The sequence below is a fragment of the Camelus bactrianus genome, chromosome 9 (genome assembly GCF_048773025.1).
Source record: "Camelus bactrianus isolate YW-2024 breed Bactrian camel chromosome 9, ASM4877302v1, whole genome shotgun sequence".
Classification (NCBI taxonomy): Eukaryota; Metazoa; Chordata; class Mammalia; order Artiodactyla; family Camelidae; genus Camelus; species Camelus bactrianus.
In genome coordinates this window covers 31,329,963-31,346,744 of record NC_133547.1, presented here as the reverse complement: position 1 = coordinate 31,346,744, position 16,782 = coordinate 31,329,963, and the positions used below count along the sequence as shown (strand labels likewise).

The 16,782-nt window shown below is 39.9% G+C and overlaps 1 protein-coding gene across 2 annotated transcripts in view; it reads left to right on the top strand.

Moving 5' to 3' along the window:
- Positions 1–16,782, top strand: part of DPYD (dihydropyrimidine dehydrogenase) — a 720,294-nt gene that overhangs the window by 354,371 nt on the left and 349,141 nt on the right. For both annotated transcript variants that reach the window (XM_074370016.1, XM_074370017.1), the window contains exon 13: positions 15,104–15,319. In XM_074370016.1, coding sequence (XP_074226117.1) covers positions 15,104–15,319 — 216 coding nt within the window. The remainder of the gene's footprint in view (positions 1–15,103; positions 15,320–16,782) is intronic.

Genomic DNA, 16,782 nt, shown 5'->3' with positions numbered 1-16,782 from the left:
TTCCTTTTCAATCATATTATTAATTTTATCTACACTTGGACATATGACTGAACATTTAGAGAGGACTGTTCATCCTTGTCAGTCTTTCACATGAGAAATACTGACTTAACGGGCAAGAGCTGAAAATTGTAAGGTCACTTTGAAGATGGGCTCAATTCAAAATGGAGCAAAGTGCAGAAGGATCATTGCTATGAAGCTATTGAATTATGTGCCTTCATATCAATAAATGGAATCTTTCCTCCTCTGCCATTTTTAGGATTTGAGATTATGTAAGAGATTTTGTCTTTCTAATATCCTTAGTGAACAGCCAGGTTATTAAAACTTTTTGATTTGGGCATCTCTTTAAAAGGTCTCTTTCTAAAGAGAGAAAGGGCCTGTGTTTCTACTTGAAAGATTTGTAAGATCGCAACATTTTTTTTAATAATGAAATATTTACAGTTTTATTCTATGTTGGGCCTTAACTTTTTTCCAAATGAACCTACATTTTTGGATGTTGCAATTTTAAAGCTCTCTCTAATACTTGTTATGATGTGAAAATAAAATCCAAAGAATGGTCGTAATGGTGCTTTGTGTTTAAAATTTCTGCTCTGGACAGAGATGAACGGTTGCTAAAAATACAGCAGTCTGTGATTTTAGAAAACAAACTTAGAAGAACTTATCTGTGTCCAAGTGTCTGTTGCTGAGAAGACCTTCAGTGCCAACTTTAAATAAAAAAGCACTTGTTATCATCAGCATTGCCTAAAATATCACTGTAATTCCACATCTTCAAAGGCATGCTTTTGCCCCGAAATGTACCAGTGGTTTCTACAGTATCTGAAGAACTACGATTTGAGAATTAGAAATTTAAATCGCGCAGGCTTCACATTAGAGTGTTTCCGTTCCCCTTTGCAGGTTTTGAGGCAGCTTATTCGACCTTACAGTCTCACCAGGAAGCTAATGGGAAAGCCTTGCAGCAATCTTCACAGGAAAGTTTCCAAATGTCAAGTGTCATCTTTCCAGCTGTTAGATGAATGGGTAGCCAAGAGGCATTTATTTGGGTGTGCAGCCCCTGTGAAATCTGGGCGAGGCAGGAGAAAAGGCTATAATTTGGTGGTTAGTTTACCAGCATTGGTATAGTTGCAAATCTCCTAGCCAAGCAAAGGACTTCATTTTGTGGCTTAATGATTGACAGCCAACTGCAGTGTTCTCACACTTAAGAGAATAAAAATGCCTTTAAAAAAAGGCATCATCAATATGTCATATTAATTTTTGAATCCTCCACTGCTTCAGATAAAAACAATCTTATCAACAGAGCTGGCTGCTTCTTCTCTAAACCCCTCTCCCGCTGAGAGGAGGTAAAGCTTTTCAAATGACAACTGTATTAAAATCTTGAGACCTATTGAAAAAGTGTCCTCTAGTTTAAGATATATTTCAAACTCTTTAATTCCTTTGTTGAGAAGATTGATATAAATCACTGCCCACTGTCAGGTTGAAAAACAATGAATATCAATAAAAAGACAGTTTTAAATCATAATGGATTTAGTTTGAGATAGTAATAGCCTCCAAAAAATAATATTGAAGTATATCATGGCTAAATGCTGTTTCCATGCTAAGTTTTTCCACTTGGTCAGGATCACGGTATTGAGATGACTTCAGCGCCATTTCTCATCGGGAAACTGGACCTTCAGACTGAACGGGAATCAGAAGTGCACGTGATCTCATTTTTATCCCTTTCGATGGGAAGTAGTAAAGTGAAATTTGCTTACAGTTACTGAAAAATGAAGTCCATTTCAAGTGCTTATAAATAAGCATACAATAAACCCCCAGAACTGTCTATAGAATTTGCCTTTTGCGGCAGTAAGTTCATGTTAATTTTTGTTGTGTCCCCTAGTTAATATTTTAAAATATTATTAAGTATCAGAGACAACACATTTTCTATTAAAAATTAAGTTTTAATAATGTGTACATTTCTGTGTATGAAGGTGTATTTTTTATAACATCTATACGTTGTAAAAAGAAATCAACGGAAAAATGAGGAACGGGCCTGTATCTAATGGAGCTATCAAAACAAAACTATCTAGTTGGTGATAGGGGAAGAAAATGCCATGACTAATAAGTAATTTTAATGCCTTTTATTGACTTTGTATAAGGTTCCAAACCTTATTAAATGGCAGTGTTTGACCTGAAAAGTAATTTAAAATGAAATTGTCTCCATAAAAGCAGAATATTTCCTAACCAATATAGCAGTAGATTGCTACTTCAGGCAGATAACTGAAGATTAGAATGGGCAGAAAAAAAAAAAATAACTGAAAAATCTGATCCATGCCATATAGAACCTGATCTCAGTGTGTGCTTGTGTTGCACAGAAGTTAGCCACTGCAGTGTCACTCAGTCCAAGTGGGCTATAGGTGTTGAGAATTCCTTGCCAAATCTCTAAGCCCTTGATGCTTGGAGCTGTGTGGTGCTGATGGCTATCACAGTAGAACAAAGCGCTGAAAACCTTTAGTTTGCTGGGAGAAATTCAAATGTCGAGTAACTCAGAAATTTCAGCTAGGATTCTGTTCTCTGAACTCAATGAATTAGTGAAGGCTTGTATAAATAGTACAGGATCAGACTGAAATACATCCTGATAGGGGTGATTTAATGGAAGCCTGAAAGTCAAGAGGCCTGGGTTCAGGTCCTGACTTAATTCCCCATTAGCGCTGCCTTCAGACCTCTGGGAACGGCATGCCGCCTTCCGGTTACCTCACTAACGGCGGCGAGGCAGCACGGTGTAGTCACGGAGGTGGAAGTCCCAGTTCCGAGACTTAAAACCTTTTAGAATTTCAGATGCGTTATTTTGAACCTCACTACTTTCATCCATAAAAAGGACAAAGTTATAATTTTATGGTTCTGAAACCCAAATAATGTGTGTTGAAAATAAAGAATCCAGTTTGCTGAATACCCGCTCTACGCTGGTTGTCTTTCTAGGGGCTTAACATTCATGTTATACTTAAATTACCTTTGGAGAAGCCATTTTTCCCATTTTACAAATTAGAAAGCCTGTATTGAAGCTGGCAAGAAGGACTTGGAGATCGTTTGATTCAACCCCTTAACATATAAGGCAGAATCTGAGGAACAGACTTTAAAAGAGTAAATTCAAGTAATGGGAGTTCACTTAGGAGAACAGAATAATAGAACTATCTGAAAGGGCTTTAAAATGCACAAGTTAAAGATCTTCAAAGCGATAAAGACAGCAGTAACATCCACCCGAAGGAACAGGAGAAAGGTAATGCCATTCTTGGTACGTTGAAACCATGGACCGGCCATGCCAGCGCTTGCACCCAAGTTTTTCCATTCTCAGCCCTGCTGCTCTTTTCAGTAACCATCCGGCTTCTTCCTCACCGTGTTCTCTTTGGTTGAGCTTTAGCTGAGCACGTGGAAGGCAGAACACGCGGGTAAGTTCCTGCCAGTGGTCAGAGAACTCAGCACCAGAGTGGGGATGAAAGCAGTGCTCGTGGACTTCTGTAATTTATACAGCTAGCCCTCAGAATTATCTTATTTCATTTTTGGATCACTTTGCATGTATTGCACAGTGACTCCATGCCAGCCAACGTCCCAGAGGAGCGCGGTGATTTTTCTGTCGGTTTTGTTCTGTGTGGTATCTTCCATGCCTAGAACAGTTCCGACCTCATAGTAGGTGGCCAGCCAACAAATGCCTACCATAGGGAAGGCAGTTGATAACTACGGTTGAAAACTGAATGCGCTGAGGAAATGTTTTAGCTTACAGTGCACATGAGGTTTAGGAAGTAGATTTTACAAATTGACTTGGCTCATTGGTGATAAATACTACTTTCAACTGCTGAGACAGGTGGCGGGGCACAGCCAGTACGGGAACAGCAGTGGGGAAATGAGCATACCAGCGCGTTACGGTTTTTGTCGTTTGAGTCCCACAACCATCTTTCACAACAGTTGCCTTCAAGATGAGACAAATGAGTTCTAAAGCAGCCTAACTGGCCTGTCGAGGGCTGCGAAGTGACCTCCAAGGGACTGTCCTGGTTTTCTCCCTGCGTCTCACCCCTGCCTTAGCCATTTCTGAAACTTCCCTTCTCTTCCCGGAAATACAGGGGTTAATAGGTTAGCAAAAAAGCAGGCCTTGCCTGGTAGGTTGCTGACTTACAATTGTGAGCTTTTTATTTCAAGTCTTAATATTTAACATTGCTGCTGTCACCTTTCTTAAATGTCAGCTTCTTTTATTTACCTTCATCACTCTTACCTTGATCATACTGAGTCCTTTGTGCCACATGGATTTGCTGTCAGGCACCACCCTGTGCTGGTCACCAGGCTTTTCTTCCTCGAGTCATTGACATCTTGTCAGCAGTGTCACCACCTTTGCCCCTGGGCCTGTGAATATGGCAACTGTTACCTCCTTGATTGACACTTTTGAAAATTTATCAACATGTTATTTAGTATTTGGGGTGGGGAGAATCCTTGGCTAACTTAGAAGCCATTTCTTAAAGTTAAATGACTATTTTATCCTTTTAGTCGACCCTTAGGGTTGTATGAAAAAGAGGTTCTGTGTCATAGTCTTTGTGCAGTTCTCTTAATGGGTAATATTACAATTAGTAGAAGGTGGAAGAAACCAATGTTACTGCTATAGCTTAATTGATATATTGGACCATTCATTTCAGAGTCATAAGAGGGGGTACCAAAACTCTGTTGATACATGCGTGACTCTTTGCTCACCTCCTTCTGGCTCAGATGTTACCTTATTAAAGAAGCCTCTGTGGGTACCAAGTGGAAAACGTCTTTGGCCTTAGCCATACTATTCCCTAACCCTCATAGTCTGCATTCTGTTTCTGAGGACAAACCACTTCAAAACATAGTATTTTGAGTCCCTGAACCCAGTTCCAACATGTGTGTGTGGCAGGGAAGGGTGGTGGTTCTGTACAACACCAAGCAATGCTCGGGGCACCAGATGGGTACCCTACACTTTAAGTCTGTTCTTATACTGTGTACCTGGACGTAGTGTCATATCGCACAGGCAAGGGGTCAGCCCCGCAAGACTGCTACGTCCCTCCCTTCTCCCACTTCAGATGCCCACCACCACGTGCGGGTTATCACCTGTGTTTCCGACCAGCCGGAGGTTCCAACGCCCACTCCAACTCAGGGTGCCAACCGCAAATCCAGGTTGTTATCTGCACATCTGGCAGCCTGGCCAGAGGTTCCCGTGAACCCTCCTGGAGTCCAGTTACTTTGCTAGAGCAGCTCCCAGAGCTCAGAGGAACATTTTACTTACTAGATCCCTGGTTTATGTGAAAGGATATCACTCAGGGCAGTATCCCGGGCTGGCTGCGTGCGTTTCTCCCGGTTCTTCCAGCGCTGGTGGCCGGCGGGGAGCTGGCGGAGGGCGGGGCGGAGGCCGGCGAGGGCGGGGCGGCCCTCCGTGCGCATTGGCTCCGCGCGAGGACGGCGCGGGAGGGGACGCAGGGCTGGAACGAGGCCCCCTGACTGGGCGGCGCCGGAGGGGAGGCAGTTCTGGGACAGCGTGTGGCCGCGCTTCCGGCCGCCGGCGCGCGGAGGGTGTGGAGAGCTGGCGGCAGAGCGGGCGGTGAAGAGTGGGCACGGGTGGGTGACCCCAGGGGCGCTGCCCCCGGCCCTCCGGCCCCCTGCCCTCTGGCCCCCTGCACGCCCGCCTGGGCCCGCTTCCGCGGTAAGACTCCCCTAGTCCGTCCCCTACGTGTGTTTGCTTGGACACAGCCCCGCTCCTCTCTGGCTTAAGTCATCAGTACCCAGCTTCCAACAGGGTCTAGGCCATTTTTTTCTGGAATGTTCTGTAGGTGTATAAACAGTGACTATTCCTAAATATAACTGGGCCTCCTCCCTCCCACGTTTGCACTCCAGACTGTGTACCCTCTTTTGTTAATGTTCTCCTCAGCTTCCAGCTTGGAAACATTGTTGTCTGTGTTTGATGCACGTGCTTTCTTTCCCTTGCTCCCTTCAGTTGCCAAGTTCTGTCGATTCCGCCCTGCGTCAATTCTAGCATCCATCCACTCTCCGTCCTCGCTGCCTTCACTTGGGCAGAGTTCTTACCATCATTATCCCCCGGACGGTGGGAATGCGATGCCTTTCTCACTGATGCCCGTCCTCTACATCACCCTCCTGCCTGCCTGCCTGCCTTACACGTAACTGCCCTGGGTTTAGTGATCTTCAAGCACAGCTGTGACAAAGTGGTCGCTGGCTCCCAGGTTGCCTGTAGATTAAGGCCCTCTGTATGACTCTGGATTCAAAACTCTCACTTTATTTACTGCCGTCCTCCTTTCATTCTCCTTTTGCGCATAACAAATCAGGTCATGCAAAGCACCTCCTGGGTGAACTACCATTCCCTTTCTGAAAAGACTCACCTCTCTTTCTGTTGGAATACCCTTCCTCCCCATCATCTCAAGATGTTGAAATTCTCTCCATTAAAGCTGAATGAAGCAACAGGGGAAAAAAAAAATATCACTCAGGTTGGGCCAGATGGGAGAAAGGCATAGGGCGAGATATGGGGAAATGGCAGGGAGTCTCCATGCCTTCCCCGGCCTCGGCTCTCACCCAGATCTCCAAGTGTTCCTAACTTGGACGTTCTCCAAATCCTATCCTTTTGGACTTTTATGGTGGCCTCATTACATAGCTATAATTGATTAAATCATTGGCCATTGGTAATTGATTCAGCACCAGCCTGTCTCCCCTCCACTAAGGTCAGGGAGTCAAGAGGGTAGGACTGAAAGTTCTAATCCACCACATGGTTGGTTCTCCTGGCAACCAGCCCCCATCCTTCAGTGCTTTTCAAAAGTTACCTCATGGACATAGCAAGGCATTTTCATTGCTCTTGTCATTGAGGGAATTCCAAGGGTTTTAGGAGCAATGTGCCAGAAACAGGACAAAACCAAATACATAACTTTTATTATTAATCACAGTATCTCACACACACACTCTCTCTCTCTCTCTCTCTCTCTATGCTTTTAATTGTCTGCATCCCTCACCCCTCATCCCTCTGTAATGTAAGATCTATGAAACCAGAAAATGCACTTTGTTTCCTACTGTGTTCCTAGCACCTGTCACAATGCCTACCATATAGTAGGCACTTTATAAACATTGTTGAAAATTTGAAAATGCTGAGGGAACATTTTAGGTCATGGGATACAAGAGATTCAGGAAGCACATTTTACGAGTTCACTTGGCTCATTGGTGGTTCCGCGTTAGGTTGCTGTCTTAGTCTGCTCTGGCTGCCATAACAAAACACCAGAAATTGGGTGCCTTAAACACCAGAAATTTGTTTTCTCACAGTTCTGGAGGCTGCGAGTCTGAGATCAGGGTGGCAGCATGATTGGGTTCTGGTGAGAGCTCTCCTGGCTTGTAGAGACGGCCGCCTTCTCACTGTGTGCTCACTTGGTGGAGAGAGAGATGGGGGCACGGGGGAGCCCAAGTGAGCTAGCTCTTTGGTGTTTCTTCGTGTAAGGGCGCTAATCTCGTCATGAGGGCCTCACCTCCATGGCCTCATCTAAAACTAGTAACCCCCCGAAGTCCATTCTCCAAATGCCATCACTTTGGGGGTTAGGGCCTCAACACATGAATCTGGGGGGAACACAATTCAGTCCATAGCAGTTGCTAAAAAAGCTGAAACTTGGCAGTAGGAGTAAAGTTTTACGTGAAAACAGAAGAATTAAGCAAACAGAATGCCAGGTAGAATAGTAAGAGCTGACGCCGAGGGGAAGGTAGAGTTTGGTGGCGTCACGTGTAACTGACACGTGTGGTCACAGAGAGCGTGGCATAGGGTAAGTGTGGATGAGGGCAAAGGGCCAGATCATGAAAGCTCTTGTGGGCTATAATAAAGAGTATTAACAAAGTGCATTGAGAAAACCAATGAAAAGTCTTAAACAATCAAATCTGTGTCTTTAAAAGGCTGTGCTGGTGCAAAGTAAAGAGTGGATCCCAGTAGGAGGCAAGGGAAATGGGGAAATCAGTAAGAAATAGTCCCAGTAAGATGTAATTGTGGCTGTGAGATTGGATAGTAGAGCATGGCTTCATATACTTTGGAGAGACTGTCATTAGATTTGCAAGTAGAAGAGAAATGGGGAATGAGAGAGAAGAGATATCAAGGATGATTCACAGATTTTTGGCTTAAGCTGGATGAATGGTGGTGTCATAAAGCAAATGGGGAAAACTGGGGAAGGAAGAGATTTTCTTTGTTGAAGAGAAGAGGAATGTTTGCATGATACTACCTTAAATTGCTTGAGAGCTGGTACTTGGGGGCAGAGGGAGAGTTTAGATGGAGGAAAGACCACACGAATTTGAGTTAATATCATTTGATTTTGTAGGCTTAATCTATGCTTAGGTTACAAATGTCTTATTAAAAGCAATGTGAATATAGTCCTTTAAAGAAGTGAATAAAATGGGATCATTATTTTTTAGAAACTTTTCTACGCCTCATATCTTTTTCTAAAAAATTTATTACAAATAATGGTTTGTCAAACTGGAGAAATGAAATCTGATTTTATGTTATAATTACAATCACTGTACCTAGGCCTTTCCATCACAGGAGCAGTTAATCCAAATTAATTTCTGCTTTGCAAGGTTTTTCCTTCAATAGATATTTCTTCAAAGGGCAAAGTAACTGAGCTGGAGTTAATTAATACATTAATCCAACCTATGAATTAATCTAGCTATAAGTAGCTACACAGTGTTATTTATTCTTTGCCTTAAAATAATCTCAGAATGGATGCTTCCAGAGCAGCTGTAGCCCAAGATAGGGACACTGTAGTTATACAATGAAATATAAATAAAATGAGGAAGTGAAAGCTGTTTAATGATTTTAAACTGGATGCAACACAGTGGTCATTATGTTCTCTTCTTCAATCAAATATACCACTGTCAATAGTCTTGCTTTTAACAGGGCTTTTTAAAAAAAATTCGTTCTAATAAAGCGAATTAGGGGAAAATACAGTTGGGATTCATAATTATGATATGATTTGCTTTTCCTCAACAACATAATCATTTTATATGCAAGCTTCTCTGTCTATAGTTCCATGACCCAGCCAGGTATAAAAAAAGAATACCAATGATAAATAATAATAATGTAATAATAAAGCAATAGATCATCATGGTTTAAGATTGTTTTTATTTCTATTCTCAAATGAAAGACATTATGATTGAGTATCTTACTAATATCTGAACGGCATATACTTTTAATTTTTGATAGTAGATTTTTTTTAGTGTGTGTTTACATGTGTTGTGTGTGTGTGTTCAATCATACCACCACGAATAATTTTTAGGTCAGTTTCCTACTTTGAAGACATTAATACTTTAGAAAAATAATGTTTATGTAAGTAAATAGGGCGACTGGATACAGTGTAGGGCGTGAAAGCTCTGAATTCAGATCTTGCTCTGTCATTTATTAGCTGCTGATCTCCAGACAAGCTGTTTACTTTCTTTGAGCCTCCCTTCCCTCATGTTCAATAGGAGAATAATGCCTGACTTGAAGAATTATGATCAAAAAGAGAGAATACGTGCAAAACACATCACTGGGCCTGGCACAAGTATTATTTGCAAATAGACAAGTATCTTGTTCATTTTGAGACTAAATTAAGTGACCTATTTTTACAGTGATCTTTGAGATTTGGACCATGTGTCTTTGGTTGTCAGAATTGACACCTTACAAGCAGATAAAGGTCTCCAAATGAGCAATTTTTAGAGTCTCTGCCCAGTTTACTTGAATAAGGTAGACATTTAAGATGACAGTGGCTAAACTTGAATGCCTCACTTGAGAATAAGAATTAGCAGGAGCATTCTTATAGCTAAAGACATGATTTTTAGGCCTGGGTGCATAGTGCAATCTCTTGAAGAGATTTTCGAATTAGTGTTGAGTCTCTCTTGCCAAGACATCAGAATTTAAAAAAAAAACAAAACAACACAAAACAAAAAAACACAACTCTCCAAATGGTTTTAAAATGTAGAGTTAAAAACGACTCGGCTAGACCTATAAAATATCAACCATTCTGGCCGAAGAAGCAGAGGAAGCCAATTTTCAGAGACAGAAGCACAGAGAAGGGGAGAGAAGTGGACACAGCTCATGTGTCCGTCCCTGAGGCTTCCCAGCCCTTCCCGGAGGCCTTGCGGCGTCCCTGCCGGGTTACATGAGATACTTCAGTCCCCTCGTAACCTTCTGAAGCTATTTTCTGTTACTTTTAACGAAAGGAATCCATTTGAATCTGGAAGCTAAAAATCATGCGGGGCAGAAAAATGCTCTTTTTTAACCTGAATCCAGGCAAACTTATGAGGTCAGTGAATTTTTATGTCACTTTATGTGACAATGATAGAGTGTTTGTATTTACATACTGACTTGATTGCTCAGAACAGTTATTTACCATTCCCACTAGATAGCTTGAGAGCCTTTGCTAAATTCAACAGTCTTCCAGAGGTAACAGTTGAATGTTCCTCTACATTAGAATAATAGAATAACGACTTTTTAAAATATCTGGAATACAGTTAATGATTATTTCATTTCAACTGATGATCATTTTATGGGAACTGATGTAAAAAGAGGTTAAGTACTCATGGTCACTAATCTGATGCCTTCAACAAAATTTTAAGCGTCTTTTGGTCAAAACTTATGCTAGGTGCTGAAAGTAAATTAGGTGGGAGCCATGCACGTGTCAGCAAACAAATGCAGGGTATGATAAGGGAACAGCTTCGCTTGTGGATTGCTGGGGAAGTTTCCTGGTGGACATGACAAGAGTGACTCTTGAAAGATTAGTTGGACATTTCAAAGCAGAAAAACCAGGCAAGAAAGAACATTTTAGGGAAAAATAAAAAGTCAAAACACATAGATGCATGAATGATATTGTTTGAGAAATTATAAGTTGTCTAATACACTGAAACATAAGATGTTGTGAGGGTATGGTAGTGGATGAGATTAGAAAGGGGGAGAGATGTGACTAGAAAGTGTGGGGAAGGGTAAGAGCCCAGATCACAGCTGGGACTATAGAATGCTGCAGAGATGATGCTGTGTTCTTGCAGGTGAAGCTCCTCGGAGGGTTTTGTAGATGGAAATGAAAAGAGAAAATTGAAATGTAATCCATATAAATTTAGGACTTCTCATGGTCTATGCATGTCATGGAGTTATTATTTTTTTTTTAGATTGAATTGTAAGTAACTAAAATCTTTACTGTCTCCTCTGAAAAATTCTGAAGGGGAAAAAGCCAACTTTTAAGAAAGCCATCTTTAGACATCTTGCTCATTTTCAGCATTTCATATGCCTGACAATGGCTTCTAGGAAAGAAACGTTACTTTTTATCTTTGCACTCAAAGTATACTGGACATTCAGTTTTCCCTTAATCTCTGTCTCTACCCTTGTCCTCCATCCTGATCTCAGTTCTTTACTCCTTCAGCCTCTTTATTCTGAGACCTTGTTTTGATGTTTCCATTAAGTGCATTCTGAACAACCAGAGAGATTGTGGTGATGCCCATGTTATAAGATGATGCTTGCATTAGAAAAGGGAGAAAAGACGGAAATTTAAAAATTCAAGTTCTTGTATTTAACTCTTTCAACTGTGTTAGCAGTTTCCTCCATTTCAGAGCATAAAAGGTAAATGAGATACCCAACAAAGGGAAATGAGCATGTTGAAAAGCATCGTGTATTAAAAATAATTATTAAGACATATAAATTCTTAGGGAAAAAAGTTATTTAAAACATATTTGAGGGTTGTCTTGTGGAAAAGTGATTTTATTTATCTTTGTCTCTATAAAGGGCAGAGTTGCCTTTAAGAGTAAGTATTTTGGATATGATATGATATGATATGATTATACTATAATACAAACATATATAACAAATATTTCAAATTTTAATGGAGGTACTAATTTGAATAGATTATGGTCACTGCCCTCAGGAGCTTACGTTCTGCTTGAAGAGAAAATCAACGTGCATGCCCAGAGTGATGACTCCTGAGGTAGAGCCATGCTTTAAATTACAAAGTATCAAAGAAAAGAGTCAGCTACATTAGACGAGGATATGGAGTGTGTTAAGGAGATGCCCCAGGAAACATGCACTTGGCTTGAATGAGTTGAGTTTGGAAGGATGATTAGGAGTTTAATGGGTGAAGAAAGACTTAGACTGTATTTCAGGCCAGTGAAAATACATAAAATAATGCTCAGAGACAAGCAGCCATGAGATGAATGAGCCGTGGTTTTAATTTTGTGTTCATTTGGTTGGTAGCTTTATTTACATTTTTCTGTATGTAAGCTCCAGATACCTTGTCTGTTTTATCACTGTTTTTTTTTTTCACTTTATTACAAGATAAATACTCCTTCATGACAATATATTATTTCTGTATCATTTCCGATGCCAGTACAACATTCTTTGCACAATAGTATCATTGGGAAACGAATCTTCATTGTTCAAAATCTAGGTTGCGTCTTACTTACAAACACTATTGTTAGTTATTTACTAGCACTATTTACTAATACTGTTGGATGACTGGAAAAACAGTCTTGCTTATTCTTGTTTATTTAAAAAAAAATGAAAATCTGGAAAACCTATTCTTTGGAAGGGACTATGTTGAGGTACATTTTGAAGGAGTTGAGTTTGAATTAATGACAAGACATCCACATCCTAAGGTCTTGACGTCTCTTGGAAATAAGAGTTTGGAGGTTGCAATCTGGATTTGGGAGGAGTTAGCCTTGTGGTGAGAGCTGAAATTTGAGATGCTTAAGTTCCAGAAGCAAGGCTGCAGCTGGGAATAGACTATTTAACTTCAGAAAATGAAGCATTCATTAAGGCTTGAGGATATCGTGAGGTTGAACAGACTGGGTTGCTGTAGCACCACACTGTGGTAAGAAGTCACAAAGACAAAATAAAAAACGGCCCTGTGTGTACAGTATGAAAAAAGGACTGCCTAGTCCGACTAAAGATCTTAGGTTACATCACGTATGCATACACATTGGTAGTATTTTTCTCAGTAAGAGAAAGTGTGCATTTTATAGGACGGTATACTTCTCATTTGAAAGAGTTTTGCATGTATGTTGCTTTTTTTAACTTGTTTTTGTTGTTTGCTTTGGCTTGTTTGCTTTTTGATTTTGTTTTGAAGCTTAAGGAAAGTCTTGCAAAGTTTGTCTATATCATTCCCTTTCTAAATATTAAGATAGCAGCCTTCTTTAGAATTTCCAAGCAATGCTTTATTTATTTAAAACCACACAAATTAAGAAATGCAAGTTTAACCACACATACATATCTGCCTCCTTGGGCCGTTGCCTAATGCTGTATACAGACATACAATTATTGACAAACCGAAATTCATCTGTAAGATTGAAGAGATTTCAGTACGACACCATGAAAAGAAGAAAACTTCCAGCGCCATCCACGCCACCTAATAACGACCATGGCGCTGTAAATACTTCTGCTGCCATCATCAGATGGAAGGCTGTCTGAACTTCCTAAAATCCCTCAGATGTGGAAGGTGCTTCCAGAATTTTCCCGGCGTAAACCAAACTGTGGTGTCAGGAAATTCTTCCTCAGTCTAACCTGAATTTCCTTGGTTTAATTTAAATTGTGACTACTCAGAGCTCAGAAAATCTCATCCAAGGTGTTTGTTTCCTCCCCCATCCCTGCACATGCTCATACAGACCTGCAGACTTGCACACCTCAAACAAACAAGCCTCGAACTATCCCCTACTTCCCTCTATTATACATCATAGCTTTTGCTGTTGCTGTTGCTAATCCTTTTAGTCGTATTGTATCCATGTGAGAACAGGAGGAATTATGCCAATAGGACTGAATAATACTCAGAAGTGTGCCTGGAGACCCAGGCCTCTCCTGGCGGAGGATGCCTGTCATAGCTGAAGTCTGTATGCCATCAGACACCTCTTTGCAGGCACCAGGGACACATTAGTCTTTCAGTTGACAAGTTTGATGCCTTTTTACATATTAAGTGAACTTTACTTTGCATTATAAATGGTGGAGGTCCAGAAATAATTTCTATGCAAGGCATGGCAATCTTTATCTACACAAGACACACTCCTGCAAAATTAAAGTTCTGCTCAAACAACTTTTGAGTGATGATTCACAAGAGAAAGGAGTTCTCACTTTAGAATTAACTAGACCTATCCATTCAGTAACTACTTTGGCTGAGAAAATTCATCCTTTTTATATTTGCCAGTGTTATTTGTCTTTCAGAGATAAACAGAGAGAGAGGGAGGGAGGGAGGCAGAGAAGGCGAGAGACAGAGACAGAGACATTTTACACAGAAGGCCTGATGTGATCTTTCATAATCTCTGCAGTCAGAGAGGCAATGTATAGCAAGCACCTACTATGCTTCAGTGCGCCATGCACTTTGTAAAGTGTTTTGTTTGAATCTTTTCCATAATGCAAGGTAACATTATTATGTTCATTTAGCAAAGGCAATTTTACAGTTTTAAGAACCAGTTGAAGATTTCAACATTAATTGTTTGGTACCCGTTTGGTTTCTGACAAAAGAAAGTCCTCCACGCACATGAGCACATGACCCACTTTCCAAATTAGATGTCTCCCCGTGGCTTACGATCTCCTGAACTTTCCAGGGTCCCTAGGAGGTAGGAAATTAGGCAACCAGCAATCATGCTACTGCACTGAAAACATAGCAGAGGAGAAAAGGCAAGGAGGTGTTAGATGGCTTTCCTAAAATCGCGTAAGTAGTAGTGAGGTTACTGGAAATGGAATTTAGACCCTCTGACTTGCTGCTGCCCGAACCTCTGAACACTAAAGACATCTCCACAAACGAAGTAGGAAACAAAGGCTGAGTTAATGGGACCAGGGAGATAAATTCTGAAATTATTCCCTGTTGTGTTTGAATCTCAGTATGTCTTAAGTGTGTTTTTTTGTTCATTTAATTGATATAATTTCTGTTGGTACTCTTCATAGTGCCTTTTAAATTTAAAAAAATGACATTATATGAATGTGGTTCCCTGCTAACTGACTTTTTGGCCAATTTTCATCATTCCAAACAGACCAATCTAATCTATATTAATTTGAATGCTGTGTTGAAGTGATTTTTGTAGAAGATTATATGAAAAGTCAGATACGATACAAGAAGTATTATTGACCATTTGTTGCTGTTGTTGTTGTTTTTTGCAGTCAACATATGGGGCTTCAGTTTCTGCCAAGCCTGAACTTCCCCTCTTTTATACTCCTATTGACCTGGTGGACATCAGCGTGCAAATGGCTGGATTGAAGTTTGCGAATCCTTTTGGTCTTGCCAGTGCAACTCCGACTACCAGTTCATCAATGATTCGAAGAGCTTTTGAAGCTGGATGGGGTTTTGCCCTGACCAAAACTTTCTCTCTTGATAAGGTAAGAAATTATTTTTGAAGTCATGTTTAAATATCAACCATGTGTTTTAATTGGGGTATAAATATTATAATGGATTTTTCTGACCAAGAAATAATACTTATTAAACTACTGAATGAGACCTATTATTGGATTACTCTTTAATTTCCTCCCATTCTTTCTGTCCCATGGATGGGAGGAGGGCATAGATTTCTCACTGTGTTCTATCTAAGAAGCATCAAAAATACAAATGTTATGGAAGTGTCTATTTCATTTAATAATCACAAACACAAATTTCTTACGTGGGCATTATTAATTGTTGTATGATTTCTGGGTGTGTGTGAATGAGAAGATATACCTCAACTCAGAGTTAGAGATACAGTGAATTTGATTTTCATGTAATCCTGGGATCCAAAAAGAATCACTCAGTGTAACATATTGGTGCTGGTAATAAGATTCTTCTAAAAATTTTAAATACAGAAACGTTTCCCAAAATACATAACCTGAGTTTAATTTGACGTGATGACTTTGTACTCACTGCAAGTGGACATACTTGGTAGATGCTAAACTACATATTAAAGTTGAGATCAATTCTTTAAAGCACAGAAAGTGTATAAATAGCATGTTTTCGAAGTAGGACAGTTTATGCCATGGGAGGTTGCATCTTTATATGGTTTTGGATTAGAAAAAAGCAGCAGAATTTAACATTCTTAGACCCTTTATTGATAAAATTTTAAATGTTACACCTATCGATGCATTTAGTACTAACTGGTAGTTAAGTAATAATTAATGTATAAGAATGTGTGAATCCAGTGACTGAGAAAAGAGTATCATTATTTAAATCAGCCTTATCCTTAGGCAAAGAAAATAATAGAGAACAAATACGCCCCATTAAGCACATTCTCTTCTTTCGCCTCTTACTAGGATCAATAGCTAACATTATCATGGCTAAAACATTATGGCTGTCTGATTCTGACAGCTTTACAAGATGCTGTGTGTACGGGTGATCAAGAATATCTGGAAAATCCTCAAAAGTTAGAAAACTCGTGCATGAAAAAAACTTCTTAAATATTGTTATGTTTAAATGGCTAAAGAGAGGTTTTTTCCCCCCAAATAAATTGACTGAATACTTAGAAATACTTTGGTTAAACAAAGTGTAAAAATAAACAACATACTGGATTTAGCTTTAGAATATCATTAATCAGTTGTTTACAACCTAATAGATTATTGATATTACATTTGTCTTTGTTTCAGTTCTTCCTTAAAGAATTACTTGGAAGCTATAATCAAATGTTTAATTCATTGGGAAGAACTGAGTCTCTGATACCATTTAATGACTGCTTTAGTTACGCTATTTAAAACATTTTATATGTAAACAGAAATAGGTGGCTAATCAGGTCTAAGTGAAGAACTGTAGGAAAAAAAAGTGTTTGCTTTAAATTTGCTGTTTTCTTTGCTTGCAGAAATTGAATTCTGATTAATCAGAG